The sequence below is a fragment of the Saccoglossus kowalevskii genome, chromosome 4 (assembly GCF_978046115.1).
Source record: "Saccoglossus kowalevskii chromosome 4, keSacKowa6.1, whole genome shotgun sequence".
Classification (NCBI taxonomy): domain Eukaryota; kingdom Metazoa; phylum Hemichordata; class Enteropneusta; family Harrimaniidae; genus Saccoglossus; species Saccoglossus kowalevskii.
Window position 1 is genome coordinate 33090067 of NC_140644.1, and position 19912 is coordinate 33109978.

The 19912-nt window shown below is 33.8% G+C and overlaps 1 protein-coding gene across 1 annotated transcript; it reads right to left on the bottom strand.

Moving 5' to 3' along the window:
• Window positions 1-331: 331 nt before the first annotated feature.
• LOC102806327 (acid-sensing ion channel 1-like) lies at window positions 332-18093 on the bottom strand. The gene is made up of 8 exons (XM_006818392.3): window positions 17550-18093; window positions 9461-10001; window positions 8956-9054; window positions 8566-8713; window positions 8396-8452; window positions 3762-3918; window positions 856-947; window positions 332-531 (listed from the first exon to the last, which is right to left on the bottom strand). Exons 1-8 carry the CDS (start codon window positions 17810-17812, stop codon window positions 410-412), a joined length of 1479 nt encoding a protein of 492 aa, XP_006818455.2. The 5' UTR covers window positions 17813-18093; the 3' UTR covers window positions 332-409.
• Window positions 18094-19912: the final 1819 nt, after the last annotated feature.

Consider the following 19912-nt stretch of genomic DNA (forward strand, 5'->3'; position numbering starts at 1 on the left):
CTTGTATAAAAGTATGTATTCAGAATTTAGTAACTGGAGTGTATAGTTGTTTACCCAGTGTATATATATATATATATATATATATATATATATATATATATATATATATATATATATATATATATATATATATATATATATATATATATATATATATATATATATATATATATATATATATATATATATATATATATATATATATATATATATATATATATATATATATATATATATATATATATATATATATATATATATATATATATGTATATATTGTTAATGCTTGGCTGGATTTATACCAGTGTAAATGTTGTATTAAATGCTCACATTGGTTTGAGTTTGTTTAATAAGAGAAGTTGTAATGTGTTACAAATTTAAATCCTGAAAAATATATTGGTGACATCTGTTAGGTTTTGCCTCGAGATATATTGTATTTCTTCATACAAAATATCCACAAGAAATCCATGAATTCGCCAACTGTGACAAGACTAGCTCCAAGAAAAAGACCAAGAAATCCACCAATGTCACCTAGAAAAAATATCAGTATTGTGTATATAATGTAAATGTAAGTTATTGTAATATCAGAGCGAGTAACTATTCACGTAATGCGGTATACCTTATTCGCAAATGGCCGCCAAAGTCTCATTAAAAACGAGAGAGCCGCGAGTTGCTTTTTGACAATCTGAAGACGTTTCTCCTGTCTAGCGTCATTGCATCTACTGTTTCCATGACACATGTAAATATGCTAATTATGTGAACTTTGCAACCATTATACGAATGACGTCACGGATTATGGTCGAGGGTATCAACCAACTCTGCAATTGTACTGAATTAAAGAGTGCAAGATCTTACTTTGTAAGGTTGTCGCTGAGTATGCCTCTTCTTGAATTATTTCCTCAAAACTGAGCTCCTGGAAATAAAACCAAACATCAAGATAGTTCTTTCTGAAATATACAAATGTAATAAATTATGTCAGTATTTAACATATTATCTAAGTTTCTGTACCTTGTTTTGAATTAATTTCCAGTATGTCCGCGCAGAAGAAAACGGCATGTCCACTGGACAGGAAGTGCTTGCTGTCTGGCGTCATATACCAAGACAAACAAACTAGCGAAATATACGTCTGACTTACTAGAAATGAATTCAAAACAAGGAAAGAAACCACACGGCCTCATTTTGTAATCAGGCCTTTAGAAATGCGACAAAACTAAGTAAACATGTTTGGTCACTCAAAGAAAAAAATATTGAGCACAGAATAACATGGAAAATTCTTGCTTGCGGTAGCCCGTACAGTAGCTCCAGCAAACGATGTATTCTATGTTTGAAAAAAAAATATCATAATTTTTAGACCTCACCACTCCACATTGAACAAAAGAAATTAAATCATGCCGCCACAGATCAAAAGCCTTATTATGTAACATTTAAACCTGTACGTTTTTATTTTAATTATTATGTTAATTTGCGAAGTTAATGTATGCTCATTGGTGCAGTGAATTATTAAACATGAAGATGAGTGAGGTACTTGTACTTGTGAATAGCGATGACCAAAACATTTGTCCGGTCATCAGACTGTAGCTGCTCAAGTTTCTTTGTCGATCGGGTACAAGAACGGTGAACTTTATCTGGTGCTCTGTGAACCTGTTTCATCATAGCTACCATAGTAGCCAAACTCATTGATAAGCGACCCGCCACCTCAATAACGAAGACATTTAAATTGACACAGAACACCCTGGTAATTTGTCGTAGAATATTGACAAATGAATGCTATGCAGCAAAGTAAAAAACAAGTATTGATTGGTGGCTGAATATTTAATCGGATGATGAGATTCTCACATGTTTGTGCCTTGAGATCACACATCTCTTGCGACAAAAATACTCAAGTACCAAAGGTAAGAGTGAAATTCTTAATTCCTTATTACAGCATCACAGTGTAGATGGGCGATTTGCCCAATTGCATATTCATTCAATGTAAAATAGTTTCAAAGAAGTAACAACAATCTGGACATGTTTGGTGGTTGGACTTCAAACCGAATCGAAAACAGTTTGTTATAGTTTGTTTTCAATGATGTAAAACTGGACTTTCTTTATTTAATACAAAATGTTTCAGCGATAAATTTGAATATTAACAACTAGCCCGACGAGCCTCAACCGCGTATATTGATGCGTACAGCCGCTCTCAATTCATTGATTTGATAAGTTTACAATTAAAACTATCAGTATGTTCAGGTTGAATGATCTTCGTGTTCATACATGTTATATTGCCATTTGCCACAGGCATAGACCAAGACATTTACATGTTGTACAAGTAATGCGGATGAGGTTTCTATTTGACTGTACCACTAAATCTTTTTTTCTTGAGGTCAATGGAATGAACTTACCTACCGTCATGTCACGCTGAACATAGTAACATGGTATAAGCAAATAACATTACAGTCATTTTGGCATTACTATTTGTGTTGTTGTTGTTTTGCATATTACCAACATCATTCATTCGATCACGTAATGACAAAACGCAAATACACCCCAAAGGCTCTGTAACTTCCGCTCCACTCGTTCACACTTTCATCACTGCCACGTCATAATTTGCATATTTTTCAAATATTTGCATAAAAATGTGGTGATTCCATACATTAGCTTCGAATAAAAATATATGCGTATATCTCCTTTTTGTTTAGGGAGATGTTGTCAAATATAGCATCATGCAAAGGTGAAGCATGTTTTAAAACTGTCTTTTGGTCGAAAATTCGTCGACCTAATTTTTTCACATTGGAAATATCTCAATGTTTACATGCATGGAGTTTGGCAAAAGAAATCTCTAGTTTTCGTAAATCTGAGTATATTGTGTCAGATCAAAAATGTTTGCATTGGTCTCTCGGAATCATGAGGTTCTGGTGATAAAGAAATGCGATGATAGCAATTGTTTGAAGTTCATATACAAGAATGAATAAATGATTTTCAAATTTGATATGAAAATTACTGTGTGGCACTGGTGAAAGTGGTAATGATTCAGGTGACATCTAAAGCACTGTCTGTGTTTGCAGCGAGACGCAACTGTGCACGTCATCGGCTTTACCTAAACGTAAAGTAGTATGAATCGAGCGTACACTAGCGTCTTTTACATATATACGCTACGTTTTATTAACATATTGAACATTACAAAAATCTTACATTATTGAAACAAGGCAATATCAATGCCAGCATGCTATACACTACTCAATGATATTCGTGTTGCTTAGTTCAACCCGGTTTAGCTGTAGCTGTGGATCTATAGCTCCTCTTAAGTCGATCTTTAGGCTTTATGATAGTATTGAGTCATTTCTGTTACATTCGGTGCCTTAAAGTTGTTATTTTTTAAGTATGCGGTTTTATCGACACGGAAGAGTAAGACAAACACACAAACATGCGACGCAAAATGTTTCAGAAATAAAAGTCTATAAAAACACAATTTCACCAACCGATGAATGTTTGTTGAACTCTCAAAAATAATTGATGTTGAATATGTTTCGGGTGACAGTACGTTACTCTGGCGGAGGCATTTTTTTACGTGGCACTTTTGTGTTTGCAAAATCTATATAAGCATTAACACGCTCTGAGTAATATTTTAAAATAACAACTTTAAGGACACCAAGTGCATCGGAATTGACTAAAATACCATCGCAAAAAACTAGCAACCGATACAAGAACAGCAGAGCTAGTATAGCTGTTAAGATTTATAACTTATACAATCATCAGCTATGTTATCTTCTGGGTTTTCTTACCTGACAAAGCCTTCGGGGTCTGAAAGGTTGAAAATCTCGCCCACTTCTTTCAATATATGCGCAGCTGGCCAGTATGTGGACGAAACTTTGGCCTCATAAATGGACTGGTGACACGAGACAGGACAATTGCATGCATTCTCTTCAAGCGACACGTTTTCTGGAATACAACATCACATTACAGGAATTAAACATGCAGTGCCTACCTCATGACACCAACGGGCATACCACTTTCTTTTTCTATTTGTGTTATTAGATAATCTGAAGGCCAGTAGGCCGATGACAGGGTACTCGCGTAGAAGTGGTCGAAACAGGGCCTGGGGCAGTCACATAACTGACTGTTTACAGAAAGTCCGCCTGTAATGATAACGTGTTCATTTATTATGTTTATCGATATGCATTTTAACATATGTTTATTGTTATATTTTTACATTTGTTTTCATTTACAGGTTTTGTGATCATATTATCGATTCTTGCTAATTTAGTCAAATATTGTTAGAAACCAGTAACAAACCGTAGTGAAATAAACCGTACGGTCGTGTCAAGTCATGTCAAGTCATGCCATGTCGTGTCTTTTGATGTTATTTTATGTTGTGTAATGTCATGTTGTGCCACACCATTTAGTGTCGCTTCATCTCACGTCATGTCAAGTGATGCCATGTGCACACCATACCAACATGTCGTGTCGTATCACTTGATGTCATGTCATGTCTTGCCAGTTCATGCAATGCCGTGTTACTTATGCCATGATATGTCGTGCCATATCAAATGTCAAATTATATGCCATATCAAATGTCAAACAAATGTCAAATTATATGCCATATCAAATGTCAAACAAATGTCAAATTATATGCCATATCGAATGTCAAACGAATGTCAAATTATATGCCATATCAAATGTCAAATTATATGCCATATCAAATGTCAAACAAATGTCAAGTCAAATTATATGCCATATCATATGCCATATCAAATGTCAAATTATATGCCATATCAAATGTCAAACAAATGTCAAATTATATGCCATATCAAATGTCAAACAAATGTCAAATTATATGCCATATCAAATGTCAAACAAATGTCAAGTCAAATTATATGCCATATCAAATGTCAAACAAATGTCAAATTATATACCATATCAAATTATATACCAGTAACAAACCGTAGTGAAATAAACCGTACGGTCGTGTCAAGTCATGTCAAGTCATGTCAAGTCATGCCATGTCGTGTCTTTTGATGTTATTTTATGTTGTGTAATGTCATGTTGTGCCACACCATTTAGTGTCGCTTCATCTCACGTCATGTCAAGTGATGCCATGTGCACACCATACCAACATGTCGTGTCGTATCACTTGATGTCATGTCATGTCTTGCCAGTTCATGCAATGCCGTGTTACTTATGCCATGTTATGTCGTGCCATATCAAATGTCAAATTATATGCCATATCAAATGTCAAACAAATGTCAAATTATATGTCATATCGAAAGTCAAACGAATGTCAAATTATATGTCATATCAAATGTCAAACAAATGTCAAATTATATGCCATATCAAATGTCAAATGTCAAATTATATGCCATATCAAATGTCAAACAAATGTCAAATTATATGCCATATCGAATGTCAAACGAATGTCAAATTATATGCCATATCAAATGTCAAACAAATGTCAAATTATATGCCATATCGAATGTCAAACAAATGTCAAATTATATGCCATATCAAATGCCAAACAAATGTCAAATTATATGCCATATCAAATGTCAAATTATATGCCATATCGAATGTCAAACAAATGTCAAATTATATGCCATATCAAATGTCAAACAAGTGTCAAATTATATGCCATATGAAATGTCAAACAAATGTCAAATTATATGCCATATCAAATGTCAAACAAATGTCAAATTATATGCCATATCAAATGTCAAATTATATGCCATATCGAATGTCAAACAAATGTCAAATTATATGCCATATCAAATGTCAAACAAGTGTCAAATTATATGCCATATGAAATGTCAAACAAATGTCAAATTATATGCCATATCAAATGTCAAACAAATGTCAAATTATATGCCATATCAAATGTCAAACAAATGTCAAATTATATGCCATATCAAATGTCAAACAAATGTCAAATTATATACCATATCGAATGTCAAACAAATGTCAAATTATATGCCATTTCAAATGTCAAACAAATGTCAAATTATATGCCATATCAAATGTCAAACAAATGTCAAGTCAAATTATATGCCATATCAAATGTCAAACAAATGTCAAATTATATACCATATCAAATTATATACCAGTAACAAACCGTAGTGAAGTAAACCGTACGGTCGTGTCAAGTCATGTCAAGTCATGCCATGTCGTGTCTTTTGATGTTATTTCATGTTGTGTAATGTCATGTTGTGCCACACCATTTAGTGTCGCTTCATCTCACGTCATGTCAAGTGATGCCATGTGCACACCATACCAACATGTCGTGTCGTATCACTTGATGTCATGTCATGTCTTGCCAGTTCATGCAATGCCGTGTTACTTATGCCATGTTATGTCGTGCCATATCAAATGTCAAATTATATGCCATATCAAATGTCAAACAAATGTCAAATTATATGTCATATCGAATGTCAAACGAATGTCAAATTATATGTCATATCAAATGTCAAACAAATGTCAAATTATATGCCATATCAAATGTCAAACAAATGTCAAATTATATGCCATATCAAATGTCAAACAAATGTCAAATTATATGCCATATCGAATGTCAAACGAATGTCAAATTATATGCCATATCAAATGTCAAACAAATGTCAAATTATATGCCATATCGAATGTCAAACAAATGTCAAATTATATACCATATCAAATGCCAAACAAATGTCAAGTCAAATCATATGCCATATCATATGCCATATCAAATGTCAAATTATATGCCATATCAAATGTCAAACAAATGTCAAATTATATGCCATATCAAATGTCAAACGAATGTCAAATTATATGCCATATCAAATGTCAAACAAATGTCAAGTCAAATTATATGCCATATCAAATATCAAACAAAAGTCAAATTATATGCCATATCAAATGTCAAACAAATGTCAAATTATATACGATATCAAATGTCAAACAAATGTCAAGTCAAATTATATGCCATATCAAATGTTAAATTATATGCCATATCAAATGTCAAACAAATGTCAAATTATATATCATATCGAATGTCAAACAAATGTCAAATTATATGCCATATCAAATGTCAAACAAATGTCAAGTCAAATTATATGCCATATCAAATGTCAAACAAATGTCAAGTCAAATTATATGCCATATCAAATGTCAAACAAATGTCAAAATTATATGCCATATCAAATGTCAAACAAATGTCAAGTCAAATTATATGCCATATCAAATGTCAAACAAATGTCAAATTATATGCCATATCAAATGTCAAATTATATGCCATATCAAATGTCAAACAAATGTCAAATTATGTGCCATATCAAATGTCAAACAAATGTCAAATTATATGCCATATCGAATGTCAAACGAATGTCAAATTATATGCCATATCAAATGTCAAACAAATGTCAAATTATATGCCATATCGAATGTCAAACGAATGTCAAATTATATGCCATATCAAATGTCAAACAAATGTCAAATTATATGCCATATCGAATGTCAAACAAATGTCAAATTATATGCCATATCAAATGCCAAACAAATGTCAAGTCAAATTATATGCCATATCATATGCCATATCAAATGTCAAATTATATGCCATATCAAATGTCAAACAAATGTCAAATTATATGCCATATCAAATGTCAAACAAATGTCAAATTATATGCCATATCAAATGTCAAACAAATGTCAAATTATATGCCATATCGAATGTCAAACAAATGTCAAATTATATGCCATATCAAATGTCAAACAAATGTCAAATTATATGCCATATCAAATGTCAAACAAATGTCAAATTATATGCCATATCAAATGTCAAACAAATGTCAAATTATATGCCATATCGAATGTCAAACAAATGTCAAATTATATGCCATATCGAATGTCAAACAAATGTCAAATTATATGCCATATCGAATGTCAAACAAATGTCAAATTATATGCCATATCAAATGTCAAACAAATGTCAAATTATATGCCATATCGAATGTCAAACAAATGTCAAATTATATGCCATATCAAATGTCAAACAAATGTCAAATTATATGCCATATCGAATGTCAAACAAATGTCAAATTGTATGCCATATCAAATGTCAAACAAATGTCAAATTATATGCCATATCAAATGTCAAACAAATGTCAAATGATATGCCATATCGAATGTCAAACAAATGTCAAATTATATGCCATATCAAATGTCAAACAAATGTCAAATTGTATGCCATATCAAATGTCAAATTATATGCCATATCAAATGTCAAACAAATGTCAAATTATATGCCATATCGAATGTCAAACAAATGTCAAATTTGTAACAATCGTAGTCTACATACACATTTATACTTGAACACGTGATTGGTTTATTAACCCTTATCATACATCATCGTATAAATATGGTTATAGTCATAATTGAATTTATTTACACTTACTAATAACTGGATCAGCACATTGTACCCACTCCTTGGGATTACAAGACTCAACTGCGCCTATAAATAAATAAATAAATAAACACGTGACCTATGACTGTATGTGATTCAGACTTTCTTTAAATATTGTAATTACAATTAATGATGTTTCAATTAGACTTTTACATACTGACCTGGCTGTGTATGTTTCATACATCCACACTCTGCTACCACTCGGTCACTAAAACATTCGGCAATGCACGCCTGGCGTGTATACGTGTCGAAAAATTTCAACTTTTTCTCGGAGCAGTTTGATGGATACGGATCGCCCAGACTATGTAGCTACAACACAGAATGAATGAACGAATACATGAGTGAATGAATAAAGGAACGAATGAATTATTTATTTTTGAAAAAAAACAACATTATTTCATATCAATTGAAACTACTTGTAGTAAATTCAATAACGAGACAAGACCGAAGACATATGGAGTCCAGTAACCTGGCTGCCAGATATCGAACATAGTTATGTTATTGTTCAACAGTGATATAAGTGCATAACAATTGAGATAGTTTTCTCGTACCTTTGTGTAACGCATACTGACCAACGTCTCAAATCCGGGGGAAACTGCAAAGCCCAGCAACTTTACCATTGGATCCTGTCCCTGTGGATGAACTAGTACCTGTCGATAAATAAAAATTAAACTTGAGTTTTTCGGTCAGTGATTCCATTGCAGATTATACCAACATTTTTAATTTTTTTATTCAATTAACTTGTTTTATCTCAAACACATTATTAATGTTACATACATATGTTTATAGTAAAACAATAACACAACACATCCGATATTAAAACGACGTGACGTCAACCTAAGTGAAAATGACGATAACACGTATATACATACAGGTAACAACGTGAAGATTTGCTAAGCGATAAATATATGTTTCTATACTATTCTCAGGTGTCAAAGGTTAGATATGCCGAGTTAAAAAACAACAGCAACAACAATTTAGACTTAGTGAAGCACATACCCATATTTTTCGACCAAAGACTGACTTTGATAGATGAATCATAACTATTTGACAAACCTTGAACCCTGCCCCTGTATTCTCGTTGTTTGTATATTCGTCTTGTTGTACATTCAGTCGTAAATATAGACCGTTAGTGCTGCCTGTCTGTTGTATTTTTAAAGGATTTGATCCTCCATTGAAAGTATAACAAATCCCAAAATCAGTAAGTATTTGCTTAAAATCCCCCGGACCGCATTCTATCGAGTTCCTCCATTTGCACCAGACAAGCATTTCCTCTATTTGATGCGCAGATGCTATAGCAGTTTGAGTCATGTTGAAACCGGTGAAATTAAAAAAAGACCAGTCTATATTTTCAGTAAGAGACGAGTTGCCAGTTGTCGGGAACAGAAGCTTCAAGAACTCCTCACCGGAACTGTTGACGACTGATTTTCTGTACTGGTTGTAATTGCATAAAGTAACGGCTGGGAAGGTAAGGTCCGAGACATAGTTGATCTGTATGACTGTTGACACATTGTATTTTCCATATCGCACGAAACTGTTGATTGTGGAGTAGGTAAAAACTACAAGCATCGAGAGAACGATAATTGACCATATCACCCTGCAATATGAAATTACATAATATTAAAAACTGAATGAATCATGACAGTGTTATAATGACACACCAACTGGCGAATTATATTTAACAAGACATGACATGTCATGTCATAGCCCCCGCTCAGAAAAAAATTTAAAAACTTATATTGAACTTAGTTTATGTCAGAGTGAATTAATTCATTATGAGCTGTATTAAAATTCTGTCCAGAATTGATGTGTTACAATTTTAGGGGGTGGGGTAAAAATATATTCATTTGGCTTTTCTGAGACAATTTATAACTTGTTAAACATATAATGCGATGTGCACTTGTAAACAATTATTACCTGTTCCTGTACCAACTTTGAACAAAACTGGATGACACGCATCTGAGAAAAAGCTGTTAACAGCTAGAAAAAGCTTGTTCTTTTTAGATTTTTGAGGGGAAAAATGGCCTCCAAGTCGTAAAACTTTATCCAATCAAACAGGTCATGAATGACAATCCTTGGTGTACATTACCTGTGTCAACAACTTTACTTCCCATGTACTTCATGTACAGATCTACATGTAGTTTGTGGCCCTGAATTAGTTTCAATATCTCTAAATAAGGACAAGAGTACTTCTCATATGACAATGATACAAATAAAGTGCAAGAATCCAGAAAAATATTATCAAGTTTTTATTATCATACATTAATATTAACAAATCGTGTGAAATTGAACTGTTATGTACAGAGAAACACATATTTATGCTTTGGTTGACAGCACTTCTCAAAAAAAAAAAAAGATGACCTGCAAAACTTTATACAATTGTCAGACATGCAGCGAATAGTATGCTTTTGTAATATATGCAGTTTCAGTGGCTTTGCTTTCCGAGAAAAAAATTCTGGCTCTGCACCTGAAAAAAACAAAAAAACATTTAGTCAAAAGTAAGCAGGGGTGGTAGTATATATGCTCCCATTAGCTGTTAAATTTAATTAAAAAAGATATTTGTGTACTGTCTTTTCAGTACGAAAACATATTACTTAATATATTTATACCAGCCAGAAAGAAATTGCAAGTTTTCACGGAGCAATTAGGAATATACATGGACAACAATTGATGCATGTGTAGCAATATACTGTTTGAAAGGCTGCAAGATGTACTGAAGTAGCAAACCAATCACTACTGGAGTCTGACTGGCTGGGAAACTGCGCAATACATACAAAAATGTATGCAGATGAGCAGCTCCACCAAATATAATAATATTCTTTCCATAGTTATGACTCTAATGTGATCGTACAAGTTTATTGTGATTCTATATGTGTTTGTAATATTATTTAGCTTTATTTAGCATTCTGTTTAGTTGGTTAACTTTACTGTATCTTAATGTAGTTTATTTTATTTTTATACGACCATAGAGCAACTCACTGTAGTTTGTTTTAATGTTGAATAAAAATTAAATCAGTCACTGTATAGTGGTGACGTATTGCGCGAAATTGTTGCAAGGACAATACTTTTCTCGATTTGCGTGTCGTCGTGCGTCGATAAAAAATGCATGGAATGGTCGGCAGTATCGATCAAGTTCGTCTAGTGTGACATTCGTGGCTGGCGACAAGATGCCGTATAATCGTTTAAATAGACGTCAAGGAGGAGTGAAAGGCCATAATTTGGTGCTACAATAGACGTCATGAAATGTTGGAAAATTACAGTCAGTCAAAAAAACTGTTCACATGACAACAAAAAATATTCACTATATTTATTATGCATTATTTTTTTGTTGGTAGCAAATGATCACGGTACGGTAGCTTACTTGTTTTCGAAGTGTTGTAATTGTTGATTAGTACTCAGTAGTGATTATATTAACGTACAAGAAATAAATTCGTTGAATTGTTATGAAATACAAGTAAAATTCAACTTAGTTTTATCGTAAGCAAATGTTTTCGGTTACATGTTAACGCTCGATGAGACAATATCCGCCATGTTATCCATGCCCACGACGCGTGTTTATTGACCAGATAGGTCAAGTCGCTAATCAACCAATCAAAATGCTGGATGGTGCCCATGTGCTCAAATTACCATAAAGCATTTAAATATGACAGTTCAGCGACCTCATGGTGAAAGCAACAGAAAGACCAGATTTACCAATGTTTTAGTGCGATCTTTTGGCTTCGTTTCTCATGGGGAAAAAGGCATGATTTTTTTAATCGGATTTAGAAAAATAAATAAACGTACCGTCCCAAATAAAAATGTGCCAGGTGGAATTTTTCTGTGGAAAAAATAAACGTACCGGTACGTTTATATTGGGACATTTAGCGTTGTGGGCAAGCTCTCCTGAGTAGCAACATATTTTTAACTTCGCCTATTGCCCTATTGCGTGATCAGTGGATTACGTAAATAAACCAACACTTTCAATGAGTACATGCCGACCCAACTAAACTTGTTTATGGCTGTTTATGAACAGCGAGGACGCATCTCATAGAACAATAGCTGTGGAAATCATAAACAAATGTAAATGTTGCGGAAATCAAGCATGGCGATAATGATTTTGAGCGAGGCAGAGTCTGGCAAGCATCTCAGAGCAGCATTGCGCCTGCGCCGACACCACTACGACGACACCACTACGACGTTTGAATCCCGGTAAGAGCACTGCAAACCTCTTAAGTCACGAGGTAAACTTTCAATTTACACAATACATAATCAGTTCCTACAACCATAATAAAAAGGCAGTTTTTCTGGCGAAACTCTCGACAGGTTAGCAATAGTTTCTCACATCACCAAACCCGAGACACAAACGATAATACAAAGTGTATAAATACCATAACAAGCACAGTTTCTTACCTTTGAAATTGACAAGACACAATTTTGTCCATAGAAGCGTTGCCCAAATAAAGATACAATTCCGGGATACAATATCCTCACAAAATTGACTGATTTCCACGGAGACGAGAACTGCGTAAGCGTCATCAAAACTCGGATTAAACTCGGGTAATTTCGGGAAAAGTCGGATTTTGAAGGAAAAATGTTAAAAATCAAGGAAAAACACAGTGAAACTTTGAAGAATCGAAAAAATAACTTGATGTGCACCATAGCACCATCAATTTCTGTCTCTTTACCAACTCTGAACTGAATTGGATCACACATGTGTGAGAAAAAGCTGGTAACATGAAAATGTGCACACACATTGCACAGACACGACCCAAATTAATACCCCCGCCCGGATCGCAGATCCGGCGGGGGCTAATAATGCAGGTGTTTATTCGCAACATAGTACCATAAACTTGTATTTTATCTGTAGTACCGTTTTGTTGTCAATTAACTATGTCGGTCTCGAAAAACTGAATAGTGTTTACGTTAGTTTCTGCAGATACAATGCTCAGTCTGTTTTAATGTGCGTTAAAAGCTGACAACACTTCGTGATATGACAACACTTCGTGATATGACGCCACCACATGTTTGATATGACGGTTACACATTTTTTAACTCACTATGATTACTCATCGAATAAATAGTATATCCAGGCCTATGTAGCGTGCTTACATCCACCCATGTGAATATACACCATGCTCGACATTAATTATTAAATTATACTTTGTTGTTCTTTAAGTCGTAAATTGTCACCCAATGACACGTGTATATTCTTGGTCAGAATCCTAAACGTTTATGACAGTATAAATCACATTCCATCTATCCACGCTAGTAATATTTTCTCATTACACACAAAAAATGCCAACACTGATATTACAACACATATTACTACAGAATAACCTCACGAAGTAAAAATTTTGTTTAAGCGCGTTGTTATAAAGAAATAATGTATGTTCTTATAACATATATATGACGTTATATTCGCCTATTTCGGTTATTGTCTATATATCGGTTATATCTCTGTTCACATACAGTGGTTGACAACACATTGTCATCACTTTATTTATGATCTTACCATGACTAGAATGTACATGTCTTTGTTTTCAATTAGTTATAATTATTCATGACATTTAGACTCTATAATGATCTTTTGGACTACCCTGCATATATGTTTGAGTGTTCTAATTAGTTTTAACACTCCGTCCCTAAACAATCCGTTTGTCATATTCTGATATGTTGAAGTGACCATGTTTTAAACTTTGGGGTTTAAGTGTAAACATCTGCCCAACATCAACCGCATATATATAGCTACAGGAAATGCTTTAATTAGATATGGACAACCCCACCTGAAAAGTTCATGAAAATCCACCGTAATGTTTTGAATTATGAATGAAAATCATTTCCGAACTTACAGTTTCCATGGTAACCCTACAAATATCGAGATTCGTCGTTGTGTTAGGGTAATCCTCTACTTAAAATTTATAAAACTATAATTGATTGAGTTATAGTGGCAAACTTTTCTAAAATTGTCATTTCCATGGTAACGGTAGCTATATACATTCTTTACTACTGGATTACAGAAATCAACCAACGCTACTGAAAAGATAACTTCCTTGGCGAAGGTAATAAACGACTGATTATAGTCAATTTAATGTCAATGTAATACATTTCAGTAATATCAAGGTCATTATTGTCTATGAATTAGAGAAAAAAATGAAATTGTTAGTTAAATTATTACCGCCAATGATTGACATGTATTCACAAAGTTAATAGAATAGCATATTCAATATATCAGTCATTAACATCACTGCCATAATATTGTCACGATTAAGAGTAATCTCATTAAAATACATTAACGAAAGGCCTCTGGTGAGGGAGTGTAGTTTACTTTAATGTGTTAAAAATAAATATGTTCTTTGTTCAATGGTGGTCAATAGAGCAAATGTGACATTTACACAATGTGTCCATTGTTTTTTGACGGACAATCATGGGAACGCGTTTGATGTATTAATGTAGAATAGTGCGATGTATCGCTTTTCAAGTGCATCCAGCGGTGAACATATATTGCAAGGTTCAGCCATGTGTAAACGCTTAGTTGAATGACAAACTGTTTGATTTCCTGCACATTCGATGTATGTTTGAGATGTTTTTTTTAATTATTTATTATGCGATAGGGATGTAATCTATTGATATTTAATATAAGGGTGGATTATATTAGACTACATATGTGAGAAAGTACCGTAATCACATCGACCGCTTAGTGTATTCTCATTAATATGCATCATCAATCATATATTTATATGGAATCTGAATACAATGATGTGGCCTTTCAGCGAACATATTCTGTTGGAAATTAATTTGTTGACTTTCCTGTCTTTTATATTGTATCTTGGAACCTCTTCCTCAATAGATTATTTTAATATTCACTAATGACCAGCAATTTCCTGATATTATTTATTTTTGTGATACATTAGATTGGTTCTATTGATTATTTTCTATTATCATCGCAAATGTAACTAAATAAGAAGATGTGGTAGGATGTCGAACGCCGCACTGAAGCCCATGAAGTTTCACTCTTCTTAGTACATGGCATGACATGAAATAACTAAACGATAATAACTAACATAACCGAAGTGGATTGTACAGTATGGTCGTATCATGATGGCATGCAAGTTTCTCAATTATGGCATAAACGTGAGATTAGAGTAGAATAAGTTGATGTTATAAGTTAAATAACGTCACGGTTCTTGAATAAGTGTCCCTTATTAATAGTACAATGTATCACTCGCATGTACGTCATGTGAATTTTAAATACTGATCATAATCTGTAACTGATCGCAGGTAGAATACAAACAGTAGATAAATATGGGAAGACAATATGCTTTTCTAAAATAATCAGCATAAATCATGGGAAAGTAGTAAACTCTTACGAAAACGATATGCCAGCAAAGGAAAGGGTCGGTGATTCCCTCCACACTAAGACACACAAGTCAGTTATTGCGTTCTTTACAACTAATGTAAATCGATTCACTAAGTGGACATGGATAACGTCCAAAACCATATCTCTTTGTAGCAAAATACTAATATGTACTATGGTGGCGAACATGACTGTTTACCGGTAAATATTATTACCCAATCTCCGGTGATTAAAAACCACTAGAGTAGATGTCATTGTATCGTTTACAGTTTCTTCGCTTACGATGCAGTAGTGTTTTTGTAAGTCGGTGGTTACTCTGGCCAGATGTCTAGAAAATCTTATGTCGGACTCGTAAACTTTGGGTTTACTAATCAAAGGCTGTAATTCCTCTGGGAATATTGATTAAAACGATAACTAAGCGTTAGATTATACACTTTTTACCTTGGTGTGCATTCAATATACTTGTTATGCAGGAGAGATGACATCCTTTAAAACACTCCGAGGGGAATTAGCATCATCAACCACTAGTAGCATGACTATATTATCCAATGTGTTACGAAAGCCATGTCGATGTGTAATTCATCACAAGTAAATTATTATAATGGTGCAGTCGGTGCTTCAACCTCTGCATATTGACCCTCACAACCACAAATATGTTACTTAATAATTAAAATCGTCAAAAGTTAAAAGGATAGATCAATTTTTTTTCTGGGACTAACTAAATACTGAATCGTAGAATCTTGTTTTATCATGAAAACTACCATATAACCTCTGTGACCGATGATTGGTTGTTATATTGGTGCGTTCCAGTGTTGCTTGCATACGGTCTTAGTGATAAACAAATATAGCCATCAACGATGTCAATGAATTTTAATTATTTATTTAATAAATTGATGTTTATTGCATTTATTTGATTATAATTACGAACCTTTCGCGATTTCTATTTCTTGTATCGAGTTTGTACTAATCTGACTTTGAACAGTGACTGCTATAATTATGTAAATTAACGAGTTTATCATAAGACTAGTTTTCCAGTCACATAAAAGTGAATCATTAACAACTGAACATGGCATGAATTTCAATTTGTCTTCACTATCATATTATGTCAAGACGATATACTTGGTGAAAACTTTCGACGACTAAAATAAAGATTTTCTAATCATTTAATTTGACGTTTTGATTATTTTTGTGAACTTTATAATGGTAGTTTTGGATTGCACTGATTCCAATTTCACTCTACGCTGTCAAACTACAAACCCGTGATTGGATAATACTCCCCGGAGAGGAGTGATCATACATAATTTACTAGCTTTTTAAAAACACGGCCGACTGTTGGGAACTGTACGGTGCGGAATCTCCAATGTCTGACGTGTCTAAACATAAACCCGTAGTTCCAATTATTTTATTCGTTACACGAATGAAGCTTAGAGATTCAAGCTGGGCTAGGTTATAAAACTAATTCAAATTATGTATCACCATAAGAACTAAGCGGATATGAACACTTTTTACATTTTTGATCAAACAAAATACCCGTATATTGACACAATATATGGATGCTATCCACATAACGCGGGGCAATTATTATGAGTATAAAAAATGAACCCTTCACTACAATAAACACATCTGCCATACATATATATATATATATATATATATATATATATATATATATGCATATTCCCCTATTGGTATAACAATCACAAACGAGTAATTTATATTAATTTCGAATGATTTGTTGATTTCTTCCCTACCATTAAAAAAATATCAAAATTTTAAATATTAGATTATGAAATAAATCGTTTTAATAATTACCTTCGCAATTTACCGTGTTTGGAGTTGATCACGTATTTCATGCCATGTAGCGTGGTTTCGGTAGCGAACTCTTCAAATCTTTGACGTACCAGTGCCTTATATTTCTTATTTTTCTCTTCTTTCTCAAGATTCTTTGAATCAACGTCGATGTCAGCAACCTTGTCCGTGCTTTTGCTGCCGTGAAACGTCGTCCAAATTTGTTTTGTTTTTTTCTCATCCGCGCCATTACTCACGTATCCTGGATTGTCCGTCCACGCCTCCATCGTTGTCACCCCCGGTGGATATGTAGTTCCTGGACCAGTAAAATGATCAAACTGTTATGTTTCAATATAACACATCTGTATCGTTAAGATGACTCGATAATATCTTGAATCAAACCTAATGGCAGCGATATCACAATTACTCGGGATGGCCGGAACATCGAATCCCTGCTTGGAAACATTCAGAAAAGGGGGCAGCAGTGAACAGCAACAGCAACGCCGATAACATCGGTTATCCAGAATCCTTTGCGCTCAGTATCTAAGGGAAAGTCCTGAGTAAATCTGAAACCGATTATGATCAACAAATGCAAAGCATGACGGGTGAAATGTCAGACTTTCTTTTTTAGGCATAATTAGCCATTCTTTATATAAGGAAATACAACATTTATACCGCTACGTGTGGTAGCGTCAAAATTCACACTGACTGGTGCTTGGTTAGTTTCAGAAAATGTGTATTTCTGTGTGTTGATATATCTCTCCACCGTTGAGAGCGTGGTTAATATAAAATATTCGGCTATCAATATGTATCATTTCCCTCATTAACGGGCTTAGAAAATAACATGTGTAGTATATTTACTGTTACCATATGCGGGATATTAATTGCATGAAAATATCCAAATGGAGGGTTTGTCTACGAGTACGGGATATAACAAGTTAATCGCAAAACGACCAGTGTTGTCAAAGCAACAATTGAACCGTAAAATCGTTTCTCCGTTACATAAATAAAACATTAAATAAATCAACCCGGACAGGCATTAAATATTCCAGCTGTTCCAGAATTGTTGAAAGCAGGGTACATTGTTTAATCGGCGCCTTTCACATAACCTAGTATGTGTATTAGCACCGGTATGTACAATTTTAACTTCATGGTACAATCGATATAACTTTCACCGCCGAGCACCATTGTAAGAATACAATACATTCAACTAACTTGTCATATAGTATAACGTACCGCGGTTTTTTACATGCGAACTTGAGCGTGAGTGCAGGTACCGGTAGGGTGTGAATTTTCGAAATTCCAAGCTCAGCTGTACAGTCGAGCGCATGCGTAGTCGCTAACTCATCTCTCGAGTACGCGTCACTTAGATTAGTTGGAGACTAACTATGCGTGCCCATGTCTCATAACATTTTTACAGACTGAGAAATAGAAATATATGTTCATGAATGGATCCGTGAGTGTATCGAACCAAACACCCTAGTGTGAACGATTGAGCAGAAGTGACAAAAGTACAATGTTGACTTTTTGACCACTCTCTAAATTATGATCTACTAATTCCTTTCTTTTCGGGGGGATAAATGACTGATTGAACTATGTGTGTTCGATTCAATTAAACCAATCATAGGTGTGTGCAAACACAACTCTGAGAATGCTTGTTGTGGCTATATCGAATATATTGATCGGATGTCAAAATTAAAATAGCTTTGCAGCGATAACCATAATTAAGTGCGATGAGATGTGCTGTTTAATATACACGATTTAATTCCTAGCTTAACACAGTAAATATCCCCCTTTCTACAGTACAAACGGTATTTATAGATGTTTGCAATGGTTTATTACAACAAAAGGTTGAATGCAGGCAAAACGCACCATGACAACTTGAATGAAATTAGCGTATCGCGCTGGACTACAAATAAAGTGTCATTTCTAGTTTTAATCCTACTTAATTATATGCAGACCACCCCCCACTAATTATTGTGATTGCCATAATAACGATAAAATTAGTTGGTATGGCAACAAATCCTGAAATATTGGGAAACAGAAGCTAGCCTGCACTGAATGTCATGGTATTTAATCAAATCATGGAAGGAAGAAGGACTACTACCTTCCATTATCAAATCAAACATATTTTTAGTGTTGCAATCCTCAAGAGAATATCTATTATGAACCAAAACCAAACACCTCCGAGATTCCAATATTGGTAAGTGAGATGTTAGTTGTAGATCATACAAAGTGTTTATGCAACATTAAAACCCGTTTACTATTTATATGGGGACGTAGAGACGTTACATTGCTTCATTAAATCTGTATTACATTTAGCTTTCATTTGAATAAATGGTCAGTATATACATATATCATGATAAAATGGTCAGTATATACATATA